Here is an 18091-nt window from a genome sequence, read left to right on the forward strand (position 1 = left end):
CAAACAATGCAGATTGATGGCTTTAACAAAAGCATATTTCATGAATTAACAACCTCTGAGACCAACTTCATAGTAGGTCTAAAAGTTTATAAGTCCAACATCAATTCCACTATATGGAGACAATGAATGCCATTTTTACTTCAAGAATCCAACTGTTAGACTATGAATTACAAACAGCAGCTTCTTAAACAAAGCCCAGTTAAGCTTTATTCAACAGAGAAGGCCATTCAATAAATGTACTATAAGTTATGCAACAGAAGCCCCGAGGAACTAGCCATTACTATACTCAAACAGCTATTGACAGATTCTGTGGCATGCCTGGATTTGCACTTCATTTACGCATCAGCCTTTGGCATTTCTTCTTTTTACCAGGACAAGAATACATTTTTTTATCCTTGTCTATGACATGATATGTAACTGTTTGGCTAGAATGATCTAATATGTAGCCAAAAGCTGGTTTAATTTTTGATTAATAGGGAATTAATACAAAGGATTGTCAGGGGTGAGAAAGAGAATGAGGAATAATTACAGATGCAGAAGATCTTTATGAATTGATCGGCTTGTGATGTCACTGACGTATAATGGACACAAACACAGAATTTTCTAGTCCATCACTTCCAACCAGTGCCTTTCCCAAGAGATTAATACAGTATTAAGTGTAAATGACTTAACACCAATCCACTTACAAGGACACATGCTAAAATCCTGCTTGGTCAGTGTCCCGAAAACAGTTCTACTGTAGAGAAAACCACCAGAGACTGAGTTGCTTGTCTTATCAAGGAAGTTGTGGCCATTTTAATTTCACATTGAGAGGAAACACTGTGCCCCCTGTCCTCTTTAATTACATGCATACTTGGGCTGTCCATGAAGACAGAGTTTGGAGAGTAACAATAGTAATAACTTATGGTGTATTAACAAGTCTAAATATTGAGAAAAGCTGACTGTGGTTATTTCAGATAGAGCTAAAATGGTTTCACTTTGGATTGCACAAATCTACTGTACTACATGCACTTTTCTAATTTTTTTTTTTCTTTTAAACCCGAGATTTGTTTATTGACATGGAATCTGTGTCACCATGCTAATGTAATTAGGGGAGACACTAATCCATGGTGCAGGAGGCAGCTTCAGAAATCCCCACAGTAGAGCATGATTGCAAGCTAATTGCATGGTCAGTGAACAAATGGGTTATACATTTACACAATGTTCGCATCCTCAGTTAAATTCAGATCTTGCATAAGTGCAAATAACAAAATTAAGACTAAACAAGAAAATCCTGATAACAAAGTTTTTTTATTACAACAGTTTCAGTTTTCCATTATTGATAAATGGTTTGTGGCATTATAACATGGTTGCTGAGGTTCATTCCTTTTACAAAACCAAAGAAAAAAAAAAAAAAAAAAAAAAAAAAAAAATTTGTTCTACAGCTGAAAGCGATCACATTGAATTTACATTTTGAAAGGTGATAACCACCATACAAGACAACCAAGACAGGGTGCGACACAAAGCAACCCCAAAACCACATCAATAAAAAGGGCACAATCAATTAAAATACAACACCCGGTCCTTTGAAGTGTTTTCACATCTAGACTGAATTAGCTTTTTATCCTCTTCCTCTTTCTTGCCAATAAAAAAAGCATTTCACTGAAGCAGCACTAACAAGGTGTTAATCATTACTGACATAAAAACCAAAGATTGTGCAGTGCATCCTAAAATTTGAAATAAAAAAATATGATGCCATAACTCTGCGAGCTGGTCACTTGTCGACAAAAAGCCACGCCTCAACTGGATGATGAAAATTTGGGGATATCCACTAGGCCATGCCCCTTGTACTATGGCAACAGTCGAAACCAATGCAAAACAGCCCACCATGGGCACCAGATGAATCCATGCCACATGCTCCTGGAATTAGAGCATTCTGTTCTTCTCATCGTTGGACTGGACAAGGGAGGCGGTCCAGATGCATCTAGGTGTTGCTAGAGGGGTTGGCTCATCCCATCTGACAGCGATGCAGCTTTAGATTCTTATTTTTGTTTCATATTTTCTTTTTTGACATTTTGGTTACAAAGTTATACTGCTAAAAGAAGTGAATGAAAAGGCAATGCAGGGAAGGGAGTGTGCACAGTGCATGATGGCAGCTTGTGTCTTCATGAGGACGCCTGCTTCTCCTGTTCAATGGCTGCAGATAAAGAAAAAACAAAATAGAATTCACTCAGATTCTTGTGTAAATGTCATTTGATAGCATCCTAGGAGAAAATTACAAATTATGACCCAAGACCACATATGACGGCTTACTGTAGTTATGTAATACCAGCCAGAAAATAAAAGTACAGTTGTGTGCTGTAATCCTTACTTTCTTTAGATGGCAGTGGGTTTTTCTCCTGAGTCTCAGTCTTCTTCAGCTTGGTTTTGTCAAAGCTGGTGACCTCTTCAAGGTTTGGTTTGTCAGACATGATTGGTTGTCTGCTCAAGGAACAAAAGAGAATACAACTGTCACTTCTTTTCCACTCTCTCTTGCCTGCAAAAGCGTTTAAGCCAAAGGGAGGTTTGCTTCTCTAAAACACCAGAGGCAATGAAGCTCTAGAAATCTATTGTTCATTTTGAGGTGATTTGCATCACGTCCCGCTGATGTTCCTGACACTGCCACACAGAACTGAACAAAACCGCACCCTTTCTGAATGGCGTCTGGGGCAGCAAAAATTGAATATTTACATAACAATAGCAGTTCCCACGCTGAGGTTACAATATGAATTATTAAATGCTACAGAAATTATGTTTAATTCATTTTATTTCTTTTTTTCCCCCTAAGGTTACAATACCACATACTTTTGCTCTTGATTCCATTTCTTTCGTGTTTATGCTCAGGCAAAGCATTCAGACTGCCTTTGGCTAAATGTGATTGCATTCAGGGAAAACCACCGCCCTGTACTGCTTTATCACCCACAGCACACAATGCGCCGTTTCTTTCAACGCCCTCTTCACCAATCACACCTTATAACCAACCGTGCTTTTGATACAAGGCAGCAAATGTGCCAAATGACATAATGAGTCACATCCTTATTAATGCATTTGCAGCACAAGGAGGCTTAACAAAGGAAAATAGGTTAACCGCCTTGATCGCCTGAAGGTATTGACTTTAAAGCAACATTTGCATATTCGTTCTTACTATTTGTAACATTCCGGAGATGTTTGAATACACCGCGTTTTCAAACACAAAAGGTATATGCTTTGTTTTCCAGAATTATTTGGAAATGAACAGATTTCACGTTCAATAAAAATAGTGATATAACAGTTTGCATTATTACCAATCGTTCACACGGTACCAATAGCATTATATGATATGCGTAACTCTAAAACACATACCTTTGTAGAGGGATTAGAGTTTGAAGTCTGTAGCTGAATTAGGTCGCAGTGCTGTGGCGCGTCAATGCGCGAGCGTCAAATATATAGAGGGAGATATGCTAATCAAACACTGACGTCACTTCTCTGTTCTCTTGGAGCAGGTAATGGGAATGTAATATTATCCAAATTATCAGAGACACTCACAAACCGAAAGATAGAAGTGATATGGCCTATAACAACGAGATCAATTAATCTGTCATTTTTTTTTTCTTTATTTCTTTTTTGAGTTTTTACGGTGAAATGATTTGAGCATCGTGCCAAGACACCATCTGGTGGACATGACTGTAACTTTTCATTTCAAGCACAAACTTTATTTATTTATTTATTTAGCAGAGAGTCGAGTCACTATTATTTGTATAGCGCTTTTAACAATGCAGCTTTGCATCGGCTTGATATAAAGCTGGGTGGCTTTATATCAGTTACAGTATTTAGGCGGGGAAATAGTTTGTCGAAATAGTGTCATTCTCCTCTGGCCAGACAAAATCAGCAGTTTAAATCTAGGCAGAAAGAAGAATCAGATTGTGCAAAGGACTCATCTGATTCCTGTGGCAAAATAAAGCTTAAATAAATAAACAAACAAGTAACGTTATTTGCTTAGCTTCTACAAATGATAAAGCATATTAAGAGTGAAATAAATTCTATATTCAATATAAACATTAAGTCTCTTTTTCTCCACCGTTTGTACCCACTTATTGTCACAATATTTTATATTTCGCAATAACATTTGGGAGACTTTTATGTGCCGACGCTGGGTGGTTTTAGTTTGGTATTGACCCGGAAGAGTTTTTGAACCCATGTGCGTTTTCACGTGCAGAACGATGGGTTTGTGATGTTCAGTGGATCATTTATAATATAACATCCCAGAAAACATGAAGTTTGCTTACAAGGTATTACAGACACTATTTTACTATTGATGTTCTTCTCGTGAATAATTTGTTATTAGACATTTGTGTGATACTTTGCCTGCTGGTTATTGTGACGAGAAATATTTTTAAACAAACATAAATAAAGCAGAATGTTTGTCTGACAATTAATATTTTAATTCGCGTTTTCTTCTAGTTTTCCAACTTATTAGGGGCATTTTATCGCCATGGGAACCTGTGTTTCTCTAAAGATGGAAATTCTGTCATCAGTCCTGTTGGCAACCGCATCTCCGTCTTTGATTTAAAAAAGTGAGCATCAGTCCTTTTCATAATAACACCGGACGAACTGCGTTTGTGAGCTGAGTATCTCAGTCATTAGTGAGTGAAAGGTATACTGTTTTCAAATGAGGAAATGTTGTATTTTGTATTTCTTCAGTAACAAATCAGAAACCTTACCAGTGTCCACCACAAAGAACATCAGCTGTTTGGGAATCTCTCCAGATGGGAATCTTGCCATACTTATTGATGAAGGTATGGAAAAGTCCATCATTCTCCATGCATATTTTCTTTCCTGTCATGAGCAGTATTAAAAACGTGAAGACCATTTTGAAAATAATTCCATTTAAAACCCAAGATTATGAAGAGGTTGTGATATAAAATGTTAATCACAAAAAAAGAAAGAAATAATAATTATTCCGTAAGTGGAATAATGATTTATTACGAGTTCTCACCAACAGTAACATTTCAAGCTATATGGCTTTTCATTAGACAATATAAATATTCAAAAGTAGGCCCACAAACAGGTATTTTTATTTATTTTTTAGCTCCCTCATTGAGCTTTTTGTCTGCTGGATGTGCACACTTTTTGCCAAATTTTTCTAATTCAAAATTCTAATGAAATTTAATATTACAGATCCCACACCTTTTCTGTGTCAACAATCAAGTCAGCAAATTTGTGACAGCAAATTTCCTTCCAGTGAAGCACACTTTGCTGTATTAAGATGACACTATTGTCTTCTGTATAGAATTTTGCTACATGGACACTTCAGTTATTGAACTGAATCAAATTAACAATAAACTGAAAAGTGACACTGTTGTTTTTTTTAGAGCTGCTTTACAGCTATAAAAAAAGTTTACAGTTTCCATAATTGATTCTGCAGTTTTCCTATTTATCACTGTAAAGCTGCTTCGAAACAATCTGTATTGTATACAGCATATGTAAATAAAGATGACTTGACTTTAAACTTTGGAACATGCTGGATAGCATGGATCCTCAGTTTTTTCACAAACCTGCAGCTGTGAAATGCTGCTCAAGTAAATGCTACTTAAAGGAAAAGGGATATTTTGAATTTAATGAAATATTTGAATTTACATTTATGCATTTAGCAGACGCTTTTATCCAAAGCGACTTACATTGCATTCAAGTTAGTTTTTACATTTTATCAGCTCTTGCTCCTGGGAATCGAACCCATGACCTTGGCGTTGCTAGCGCCATCCTCTACTATTTGAGCTACAGGAAAGCATTAATTAAACATTCAATGCAACATTTTCTGCTAATAATATCATTTGTAAAGAGAAAAAAAAACTATAAAATGAATGAGAACATATAATTATTTTAAAGTGTAGTTTTAAACTGCCATGTTGAAGTTGGGAAAAAAATATGATTTTACAGGTTGTTGGTTAGTTTTTTTGCTGAGAGTGTTTTGGTTAACACAGTTTGATTAATATGTTTCAGATGGAGCGGCCGTACTGGTCAGTTTGATCACTCGGGCAGTACTTCACCATCATCATTTCCACAGTCCTGTGCACAGTGTGTCCTTCTCCCCTGATGGAAAGTTAGTTATTACACACATCACTTATCATCTTTATAATATGATTTTATGCATGAACAGCTTTCATTACATTTTCCCTGGTCGTGTTCCTTCGTTTGTTTAAAGGAAGTTTGTGATAACAAAGGAAAATGTGGCTCTAATGTATCACGCACCTGGAAGAAACCGAGAGTTTAATGCATTTGCATTAGACAAGAGTTATTATGGACCATTTGATGAGACAACATGTATCGACTGGACAGATGATTCCAAGTATGTAACAGCTTTATTCTCTATCCTTGAATGTATGAATGGTGCTGCAAAACGCATTCACTTTTTATTGTGCATTTTATACTTTCTTGTACTCTTAAAGGAATAGTTCAGTTCAAAATGTATTCACCCTCAGGCCATCCAAGATGTAGATGACTTTGTTTCTTCGTGGGAATGGATTTGGAGAAATTTAGCATTACATAATTTGCTCCCCATTGGATCCTTTGCAGTGAATGGGTGTCATCAGAACGAGAGTCCAAAGAGCTAATAAAAACATCACAATAATCTACATGACTTTAAACCATTGCTTCTGATCAAAATACAAGTCTGTAATAACATTCCTTAGTGAAAAAGTCCATCCACCGTTGTCGTCTCATATCAAAATCCACCCACATATTTGTTTAGACCTGTTTTGGTTTGTAAACACTGCTTGATCTGTGCATATTTGTCTCTTGATTCAGATGAGAGACCTTTTTCACTGGAGAAAGTAATATTATGAATAGAGGACATCTATTGGAAACATTGGTTTGAAGTTAAAATGTCCTAATGATGAATTTGTTTCTTACCACACATAACTTTTCACTTCACAAGATGTTAATTCATTGACTGGAGTCATTTTGATTGCTTGTGGATTATTTTGACGTTTTTATCATCCGTTTGAACTCTCATTCTGATAAGCTTAACTGTTCCTTTTAGGGATCCTTATAGAGCATGTATAAATATTTGTTTACTGCATTAACATGAATGTTTATGAGGTTTAGTGTTTGTTAATTTTTAAATGCTGGTTTTCCACATGATGCTCTAGTTTTTAGTTTTTTATGAATTACCTTGTGTGTTTGAAATGTAATGAACTGCAAACAGTGCAGGTGCGAAAAATTGAAATTACTGAACCGTATTTTACCACAATGTGACAGATTAAAGTCTCGCTCTCCTTTGCTGAAAACTAGGTGCTTTGCTGTTGGTAGTAAGGACATGACCACCTGGATCTTTGGAGCAGAGAGATGGGCGAATCTCATCTACTACTCGCTTGGTGGCCATAAGGACATCATAGTGGGCTGTTTCTTTGAGAAGGACAGCTTAGATGTACGTATGTAAAAAAGTGTCTGCTGCATTTGTGTAGCACAGGGGTGAATGCGTTTGTTTTTTGCATTGCTGTAATGACCTGTGCTCACACATGCCGTATATAAGCTGTTTCATTTGTTTTCACAGATGTACACAGTGAGCCAAGAGGGCACTTTGTGTGTATGGGAAAGTGACACTGAGCTCGAGGACTTACGGAAGGGCCCAAAATACTCTGAGAGAAAGAAGATGGAGGAGGAGAAAAAAAAGAGAGAAGAAGGGGAAGGAAACAAAGATGATGATGATGATGATGTTGAGGAAATTATAGGGGAAGCTGGAGAGACCAGAGGAGATGTGATTAAAGGAAGCACAGATACACCCAAACAAGTGGAAGGCATCAAAAATGTCCGCTATTCACAGAGAAGCAAGTGAGTTTTTCCCCCTCTGAAACCATCCTTATTTCTTCAATCTGTGGGTCTGTTCTTAAGACGTATTCACACCATAATCAGTGTTTTGGTTATGAAACATGGTAAATGCTCTCTTGTCTCTGTAATAACTTTACATTAAAAGTAATCAGACTTTTACATTAACCGTTCCCTCCTGGTGGAATGACCTACTCAACTCAATCCAAGCAGCTGAGTCCTTAGCCATCTTCAAGCATCGGCTAAAAACACATCTCTTCCATCTTTATTTGACCCTCTAACTCTAGCACTCTCTATTCTAATTCTATTCTTAAAAAAAAAAAAAGACTTGCACTCTATTCATTTACTAACTGCTCGTTTTTCTTAAAAAAAGAAAAAAAGAAACTAACACTAGCTTCTCTATTCTTTTTGTATTCTGTTTGTTTTCTTTTTATTTATTATACAATTAACAAAAAGCAAAAAAAGGCCTCAAACACTAGCTTGCTCTATTCTTTTTCTATTTAAGCTGTTTTCTTTTTATTTATATATATAAAAAACTTGCTACGTGTACTGCATTAGACTAACTGTCATAGACTTGTCATAACACTTGCATATCATTGCTCTTTTGCTGATTTTGATTGCTTCAATTGTCCTCATTTGTATGTCGCTTTGGATAAAAGCAACTGTTAAATGTAAATATAATAACATTTTAAAGCTATCTTTTATTGCAGACACTATTTTAACAAGCAGGGTGATTTCAACAAGTTGACAGCTGCAGCTTTCCACAAGAAAACACACATCCTTGTGACAGGTTTCGCATCTGGAGCATTTCATCTGCATGAGCTGCCAGAATTTGACCTCATTCACTCACTCAGGTTTGTCATATATTTCCAGTGAATCTTGTTTTTGTCAAAAATCTCCAGCAGGGCTATTTTTTGTGAATCAGACTGCATTGTTCACAGTGGATTCTATTGTCTGCAGCCCACCAGGACAATTCAATAAAAATGTTTTCTACAGAGTGAAAGATCTTGGGAGTTTTAAGAAATGAAGTTTGCTACATTTTTGCCTAACCCAAACAACCAGAGTATTGTGTATTTGAATGTTTCTTGAGTCTTAGTCGCAGGTGTTTGTGACTACATAGCTGTAGCTTTATTCTGTTCTGATTATTGAATTGTAATGTAGCATAATATCACATCTAGTATTTCAGATCAGAGGATTTCTACCATTGCTATGAATCCCACTGGTGACTGGATTGGCTTTGGGTGTTCAGGTATTGCTCCCAATCAGTTTGTTCATCAGAGCACAACAGTGTGCTGTCCTTTACTGTAATGCCTTGTTTCTGTTTTGCGTTAAAGGTCTGGGCCAGCTGCTTGTCTGGGAATGGCAGAGTGAGTCCTATGTGTTCAAACAGCAGGGACACTTCAACAACATGAACTCTTTGGCTTATTCACCTGATGGTCAGTATCTTGTTACTGGAGGAGATGATGGGAAGGTAAGTCCTCTACCACTAGGTTTTTGTCGAGGGAATAAATAAGAGAGATACAGATAAACTGTTGCTTTCCAGGTTAAAGTGTGGAACACCAACAATGGCCTCTGTTTTGTGACGTTCACTGAACACTCCAGCTGTGTCACCAATGTTGCCTTCACCTCCAGTGGCTTTGTGGTGGTCAGCGCCTCACTAGATGGCACTGTTAGAGCATTTGACCTGCACAGGTATCAGCTGTTATTCATTTCCAACTATGTATTCACTGTTGCACAATACTTCATGCTTCGGTTTCCTCTGTGACGTTTGTTACTTCAGCCCTGAAGTAATTAACTGAAAATTCTGTCATTAATTACTCACCCTCATGTCGTTCCAAACCCGTAAGAACTTAGTTCATCTTCGGAACACACATTAAGATATTTTTGATGAAATCTGAGAGCTTTCTGACCCTGCATAGACAGGAATGGAACTACTAGACCCAAAAGGACGTTGTTAAAATAGTCCATGTGACGTCAGTTTTTTCAACCTTAATTTTATGAAGCTGCGAGAACAATTTTTGTGTGCAAAGAAAACAAAAATAATAATGACTTTATTCAACAATTTCTTCTCTTTAGTGTCAGTCTTCGACGCGCGTTCACAACAGTACCATGAGGCCTGTGTGTGCATTCCTCTGCTTTCAAATAAGTTGCAGTGCATCCGGATTCTATGCTAGAATGCCAACTTCTGTGTCAGCAGTATCACACACATACGTGGTACTGTCGTGAACACTACCATTTCATCAAAAATATCTTGAATTGAGTTCCGAAGATGAACAAGGTCTTACGGGTTTGGAACAAATAATTAATAGTAATTAATGATTTCATTTTTGGTGAAACTATCCCTTTAATATAATATAAATGCGTAAATATATATGTTTATACAGAAGATAAATGTGATTTATTTAATTAATTACTAAATAAATTTTATTTTCTGATTTGGTTTTGGTCTAAATAAAAACTTCAATTTGATTCATCACTAATAAAAAAAAAAGTTTGCTTGGTTTTGTTATTGATCCTATGTTCAGAACATGAGTGTTGAATTCATTGATTGTTAGTCAAAAAAGAGATGCTTAAAATGTTTTGCCGTTTTCTCCAATTTATAGCTCTCTTTACTTGTCACTGACTTGTAGAAATATAGCTTGATGAGAATGTTTCCTATGCACATTCTGCCCTGCTGAATGCTCTGTTCTCTCTTTATTCTTACTCTGTTCTCATTCTGTTTTCTCAGGTACCGGAACTTCCGTACCATGACATCTCCACGACCGGCTCAGTTCTCCTCTCTGGCAGTGGACAGTAGTGGGGAGTTGGTGTGTGCAGGTTCTCAAGACTCTTTTGAGATCTTCCTATGGTCAATGCAGACTGGACGACTGCTAGAGGTCAGAGACCACTGAATTAGTGTGCTTGTTTCTGATCATGTAATAAGTGGAATGTGTAATATCCTTATTTTTTGTGTAAAATTATCAATTTGTCAACAAACAGTATGGATAGTTATAAATGGTTGAATGCTAGAAATGAAATTTAAAGTTAGGCTTAAGATTTGCCTTTTGTCCCAGTGGGTGCATAATTTTCCATTTCAGCCCAGAATAATCATTTGTGCAAACATCATTTGATATGTAATTGGGTTCTTTGTAACTCTTTACTGCTGGAGCAGGTGCTTAGTGGTCATGAGGGTCCTGTCAGCAACTTGTGCTTCAGTCCAGTCCAGTCTGTGCTTGCCAGTGTGTCATGGGACAAAACAGTCCGGCTGTGGGACATGCTGGACAGCTGGCAGACCAAAGAGACCTTGCGGCTAACCTCTGATGGCAAGTTCACAAAGTTACGGTTTATGTAAAACTGTTTAGAGAGAGCAGGTTGTTTGGAAAGAAAAGGACGTGTTATTTAAAGATGTCTGGCACCTGTCTTTATTCAGGACTCACTGTAACGTATCGTCCTGATGGTCAGGAGTTGGCTGTTGCCTCTCTGGATGGTGAGATCACATTCTGGACCCCTCAGACTGGAGGACAGACTGGCTCTATCACTGGCCGCCATGACCTGCAGATGGGCCGTAAAGAAACAGAAAAGATCACTGCTAAACAGTCTGCCAAGGGAAAGTAAGTCATAGATAGCAAAAAAAATAAAAATGTAGGAAATATAATATATAATATTATATATTACTTATTTATTTATTCCCCGATAACAACCGTTGTCATTAACAACACTGAATAATATACCACTTTTTTCACATCTCTCACACCACCGTCCACACTCTCCAATTGCATTCAAATGTGCGCCTTAGAGACTGTTTACTGTCAAATGAAACAAGAGGACCTCAGTTTTAATATTAGGCCTGTGGTAATATTGTTGAAGTATATATATTTAAAGCAAAAAATTGAAGTAAATATTGTTGACAGAATGATTTTATACACTGTAATGGATTTATGATGATAAAAAGTTTTTAAAATGCCTTTTACACATTTTATGTCCTTATTTATATTTATGTGGTGAATTTTGTGCCTAATTATTGACTTGTGGCAAGTAGCTGTGTAGTAAGTGGGATAATGTACATAAACTCCTATCGGTTTATTTTGTAAAAAAAATAAAAAACTGTCTGGATTTACATAACCCCCAGTAAACCTAATTTACTCTCCTGAACCTAGATGTGTGTGAAACCGGCATTGATCATTTATTTGATCATCTGTTTGATTTGTAGGTCCTTCACCTCCTTGTGCTACTCAGCAGATGGTGAATCAATCCTTGCAGGTGGGCAGTCAAAGTTTGTGTGCATTTATAACATCAAGGAACATGTTCTGATGAAGAAGTTTGAGATCTCCTGTAATCTCTCTCTGGATGCTATGGAGGTACACATCAAATTTACTTGTTTGTATTCACTGCATATAGAGACATTAAAAAGTCTATGACACAAAACTTCCAATTTTGATAATGGTATAAGGTTTTCTTAATAGCATATTGTATTCTAATAATTTACTTAAGCGGGTTATGAACTGATCTTGTGACACATAAAAGGTGCTAAAAAAATCTAGAATATACTGTACGTTTCAGAACTCAAAACATCCTCATTAGTGATTCAGACTGCTTTTACTGAAACCAAAATGAAAATTTGTTTCATTTTATGTGGAAAAATTAAAGCTCCCAAAATGAAATTTTCTACTTTAGAGTTTTTATTACAAAATAGAGGTAACACAAATCAACACCTACTACTTCATCATCGCCTCTTTGACTCACCCGTTGATGCTTTAGTCAAATTTGACATGAGAAATGCCACATCAGTGGACTAAAACTAACGTTACTTATCAAATGATCCTAATGTTAGGAATGTGTCTCTTTATTTTTAACTGTAAAGCATTATTTGTTTGGGTCATTTCATTGTGGATTATTTGGTATTTGGCAGGTGTGGCAAAAATTGAGTTGTAGTGGTGAGATCATTGCATTAATGTACTCAATAGACATGACTGTGATCAGATGCAATGCTCAGAGCTGCAACCTTTGATGCAATAAAAGTAAAAATGCTGTAATCAACATTTTTCATTATTAGATTATCTTGGCAGCTCTAATAGAGTAACATGGTACAAGTTTTCAAAAGTTACACATGCTTTCATATGCAGAGATTTTAGCCAGTCACATCAGTGGGTGTTTACATTGAAATCTTAAAGACAATACACCTATTTAAATGAAGTGTTTAGGTCTGGTTTATTTCTATAAAGTGACAGTTTTTGATGTTAAACTCATACTAACATTATATGTGCACCTAAGGAAACATAAAATAGAAAAATGCGGTTCACAAACCCTTTGAAATCGTTTATTTTTTTATTTTTTTTACATAACTGTAATCATGCAATATTCATTACATTAGCATTTCATAATTCTTGTACTCTAGCTTATGAAGTATTTCTGCCATGTTCTTCTTTTCTCAGGAGTTCCTCGACAGGCGTAAGATGACAGAGTTTGGTAGTCTCTCTTTAGTGGATGAAGGCACAGGGGATGGAGATGGAGTAGAGCTCAATCTTCCTGGAGTCAAGAGAGGTGAGTCCACATCTCACTGATTAGTAAACCTGCCAATCAGTGTAGCTGAGCATTTTGTTTTCAAGAGCTTTGAATGTATTATTGCATATATAATATATACTGGCTTCTGCATGCAACTCTCATGCCTGTCTCTCCTCATCTGTCAGGTGATATGAGCTCCAGACGCTTTAAACCAGAGATCCGTGTTAGCTCTCTCTGCTTTTCACCTACCGGTAGAGTTTTTGTCTTTACAGCACAACACACACAGAGATTTCAGTATAATTAACTATTTAAAATCATGTTTATCCAGACTTCCTAATATTTTTATTGAATATGGAACGGAATGATGATGTTTTGGTCTACTTCTCCATTCAGGGCGCAGCTGGGCGGCAGCTTCCACTGAAGGGTTGCTGATCTACTCTCTTGACGCCTCACTGGTGTTTGACCCCTATGATCTAGACATAGATGTCACGCCAGCAAGCATACGGCAGCAGGTGAAGAAAAAAGAGTGGGCATCAGCCATTTTGCTGTCTTTTCGCCTAAATGAAATGCCACTCATAAGAGAGGTTCTGGAGGCGGTTCCTTATGACCAAAGTATGTTCCCTCTTAAAATGATCAAATCTATTCTTGTCACATTAAAAATACATAATTTTGTTGTAATTCTTTTCATATTATTGTTTGACATTTCAGTTACAGTGGTATGTAGCTCACTGCCGGATGTGTATGTGGATAAACTTCTGAACTTTGTGGCCTCGACATTGGAAAAGTCCAACCATCTGCAGTTCTACCTCAGCTGGGCCCAGTGTCTGCTCACCCTTCATGGACAAAAGCTCAAGAACCGGTCAGCAGCATAGCTCTTTTCAGAATGAGCTCACACTGGTTTTAAGTTGTTGAATTCTTAAGTTATATTTACTGTACTTAAATTGTCCATTTGTGTACTTAAATTGGCAGTTTGGCATAAATAATATGCATAGAGACAGAATAACCTGTTACATCACATTATCATACTAGTGGTTATAGGGTTTCGCAAAAATGGCACCAAAAAAAAAAGTAGTTTTATCTCCTGAAGATGATCAATAGTTTTTGGCGGTTAAACACCACCTTTCACAGCTGTTTTTTTTTTTTTTTTTTCTTGCAGAAAAGTAAGGAGAAATGTTTCATGTCCTATTTTTTGGTGATTTATCTGTTGTTGGTGAGCACTATAAGACTGTTCATGTCTGATTTTCAGATCTGGAGCTGTATTGCCTACTGTACAGCAGCTGCTGAAGAGCATCCAAAGACACAGTGATGATCTGTCCAAACTGTAAGCTTGACAGAATTCTAAAAAGCAAACAATGTTAGTTTTTCTTTCTGGATTAATTTTAAATATAACTTTTATTTTCTTTCTAGCTGCGATTGGAACATTTACAACATTCGTTACGCTGCTGCTCTGTCTAAACAGAGAGGGATGAAAAGAACAGCAGCAGAATCTCTCAGTGAAGAGGAGGAGGAGGCAATGGACTCTGGAAGTGATGAGGAAAATATAACGAATTAGACTATAATGGTGGAAAACTGATCATGAACACTTCAACTGAAACATAACAGCAAGATCAGGACTTGGACAAGCAGCAGTTGTTGTGCAGCTGTATGTATTTTGTCAGAGTAAACATGGACAGACAGCACCTACAAACTTGTTAGAAATGACACGACAGTTTAGATTTTATATATAAAATATTAACATTGGCTCAACTGTTAATAAATGTGTTGTTTCTTTTTTTTTTTGTATGATGAAAGATGTGGAAGCTTGTTTCTGCCAAGTAATAAAAAAGGTAATTGCCACTTTTTTTTCCTGCAATTCTGAATTTACATCTCGTAGTGCAGACTTTTTGTCTTTCAGATGTTAATGTACAATTGCAAGGGAAAAAGTCAAAATTGTGAGTTGCTGCAATGACCTTTTTTTTCTTTGTTTTAAATCGTGAAGGAAATAAGCTTCTACAGAAGGCTGATTTTTGTCAGAAAATGTTGATTTAAATACAGAAACAGTGTTCATGGAGTTTGTTTCACTGGATTGTTTTCAAATAGAAATAGGCCGCCACAGCTTCTTTGCATGCCTAATAATGCTGTCATTGAGCACAGTGTCTCAAAGGATATCTTATGATATGTGTCCCATTTGGCTGCAGCTGTAATGCCAGGCTGCATGGCAGACTGACCATAATATTTGCATAGAATTGTATGCACAGTATTGTTTCCATAATGTTTGCTTTAAATTTGCTGTGTAACAGGATGTGCTTAAAACATCAATCGTTTCCATAACCATCTCACATTCCTGAGGATTACTGAGTCTCTATCAGTGGATGTTTTTACATTAGTGCTCTAGAAGGGCAGAGGCAGACAAAGTACACAACTCCATTACTTGAGTGAAAGTACAGATACTGCTGGTCAAATATTACTCCATTACAAATAAAAGTTGTAAAGACAGATTTTTACTAAAGTACAGAAGTACCAAAAGTAAATTTCCTTTTTTTATGTCAATGCACTGTTTTATTATTGTTGTATGTAATATTTGCAATACCTCTGAAGCAACTTACAATACATTACACTCCTATACTCCCACAAAAGCAGGATCGTAGTGGTCTCACACAACTCTTGACAGTGTGTGCACACATCTATGTGTAGACATTCATCCACATTTGAAAATTTCAGAAATGCTGTCTAATCGCTCTCGCAGTACTTTGATGTCATACACAGAACGGTCTGTGTAGTGCTGCTTCAAGTCCAACACCTGTTGTGTTTTATCAGGAGACGCACAACAGTTCTTCTGTGGCTTTATACGTAATATTTTCACATACACAATTTGGCAAAATCAGTCGATATTGTGTCTAATATATACCACAATATTAACTTATTATTATTGAATTGTTGTAAATAAGTAACACAATTGCAACTGGTCAGTGTTAAAAAAATGCTGGGATATCACTTCATGTAGCCCTACAAGAGTGATTATTGATAAACTGTCCGAAAAAAGAAAGTGACGTTTTAGAGAGAAAACACCCACTGACTTTCAAAGCTGCTACATAGTAATGACTTTCTACTTCGCAGGACTTTGATAAAAATGTAGTGGAGAGAGAAGTACAATATTTGTCTTTCAAATGTTGTGAAATAAAAGTCATAAGTTTCCTGAAAAAATAATACTCAAGTGAAGTACAGATCCTCAAAAAGTGTACTTAAGTACTCAAGTAAATGTACTCAAGTTACTGTGCACCTCTGTATAAGGGTTGCACAAGTAGGGAAGAGTGGGGTAAGTTGTCCCACTAGGCATAGAGATATTAAACAGCTAACCCCAAAGCATACTGGGAAAAGGGATTTAATTAATAATGTTCATGATCTTATGCATGGGCATTTCACCACCAAGTATTAAACTTTACACTGTGAAAAATGCAGACAGCTGTATAAGATTAGCCCTTTGTGAATATATGGTCACATGACAGAGTCACCCGTTAATATCTTACCCCACTCACTTATATGACAAAAATTAAACAGTGCATTTAATTCAAGATGAAGAGAATTTAGTAGTCAATTCAGAGAATGTTTGAATCTGTACCAAAACTTTGACAGAGAATCTCTTTTGTATACACAAGTTCAGCAGGTTTCTGTATTTACTGTATGAACTACCACCTTATTTATCTGTGATATCAAACTATCAGAGTGTAAATATATTTTATATTGATTGTTCAGTGACTTTTGAATGACTTCATAAGTCTCCTTTAAGGGATAGTTCACCCAAAAATCTCACCCTCGTTGTTCTAAAGCCCATATGGAACACGAAATGTGAGCTTTTGAACAATGTCTTGGCCACCGGTTTCAGTATTTTTAAACTAAATAAGGACTCGGGCTCAAGCAATTCAGGTTTCCAAAGCCATATTCTACGAGGAACAGACAGATATTAAAGCTTACTGAAAACGACTTCTGTTCATGAGAGAAGTAGGGATTAAGTTGGATCTTTTTAGTGAATCGTTTGATCCACAAAAACATTCTAAAATGAGAATTTACATAAAAATAAATGAAAATGAACAGCAATCTGTAATATATCATGGGGACAAGCAGCAGGCCATAAAGTATAATAATCAATGAATGATTAAGCATTTGTATTGAAGTCTTATGAGAGTCACAAATTTGTGCTACAGAGCAAGAAGCAATCATTTGCAGTTCATTTGTTTTCATTTTCCATTTGGAACACTTACTCCGATATAAAACAGATTGTTTCATGACATGGAGTCATACAATATTATACAAGCTTGGTCTTGGTTTATTTCCTTTGTGGTGTTAGTTGTTTCACAGGTTGTGGCTTTGCAGGTATTAAAATGATTGATATTGAGGAATGTTTGGATAAAATATAAAGTGCACAGATGTAGCTCTCTTTTGTATTGTTTGTGTAAAGAATGTAAATAATGAAATAGATTTCATGTAATGTTTATTACTTCAAAAATCATTTAAAAAAGTTAACATTTTAACCAAAATAATTTTCTTTTTATTATCTATCTTTTTAAAATCCTTACATTATAAAACACATTAAAAGTTTCAAGAGTTATGCATTCCATGCTCATCTAAAATGCCAAATCTTCTACAGTGAATTTATTAATAAATCTTGGGCTATAAAAAGGCGCTCTAGCTTCAAATACAACAGTGTTTGCTGTATTATATAAATCCCTCTATTTGCGCTTTCACTCAGAGGGCTTTCTAGCTACAAGATGAAAAACGGCCTCAAAGTCAGACACGGAGTTGTTCTCTCTGT

General features: G+C 36.3%; 1 protein-coding gene across 2 annotated transcripts; it reads left to right on the top strand.

Annotated features, from left to right (window-relative positions):
* The first annotated feature begins 4164 nt into the window (after positions 1 to 4164).
* LOC306873371 (periodic tryptophan protein 2 homolog) lies at positions 4165 to 15829 on the top strand. 2 transcript variants are annotated; one of them, XM_079422621.1, is made up of 21 exons: positions 4165 to 4286; positions 4459 to 4571; positions 4699 to 4793; positions 5998 to 6097; positions 6200 to 6343; positions 7288 to 7423; positions 7550 to 7827; positions 8532 to 8675; positions 9000 to 9070; positions 9156 to 9292; positions 9365 to 9513; positions 10550 to 10697; positions 10973 to 11123; positions 11231 to 11411; positions 12011 to 12158; positions 13233 to 13341; positions 13488 to 13553; positions 13696 to 13914; positions 14011 to 14161; positions 14549 to 14623; positions 14710 to 15829. In XM_079422621.1, the coding sequence occupies exons 1-21, from the start codon at positions 4269 to 4271 to the stop codon at positions 14852 to 14854; spliced, it is 2778 nt and encodes a 925-aa protein (XP_079278747.1). In that variant the 5' UTR covers positions 4165 to 4268; the 3' UTR covers positions 14855 to 15829. The 2 variants fall into 2 exon arrangements, with proteins under 2 accessions (XP_079278747.1, XP_079278748.1); XM_079422622.1 differs by having other exon boundaries at positions 4182 to 4286; positions 6477 to 7423; positions 14710 to 15794.
* The last annotated feature ends 2262 nt before the right edge of the window (positions 15830 to 18091 follow it).

Source organism: Barbus barbus, assembly GCF_936440315.1.
Source record: "Barbus barbus genome assembly, chromosome: 8".
Lineage (NCBI taxonomy): Eukaryota > Metazoa > Chordata > Actinopteri > Cypriniformes > Cyprinidae > Barbus > Barbus barbus.

Bases quoted from the DNA above. Each gene is read 5' to 3' on its own strand.
- LOC306873371 (XM_079422621.1), top strand. The intron at 7,424-7,549 runs GTACGTATGTAA...TTGTTTTCACAG, and splicing joins TTGAGAAGGACAGCTTAGAT to ATGTACACAGTGAGCCAAGA. The intron at 7,828-8,531 runs GTGAGTTTTTCC...CTTTTATTGCAG, and splicing joins CGCTATTCACAGAGAAGCAA to ACACTATTTTAACAAGCAGG.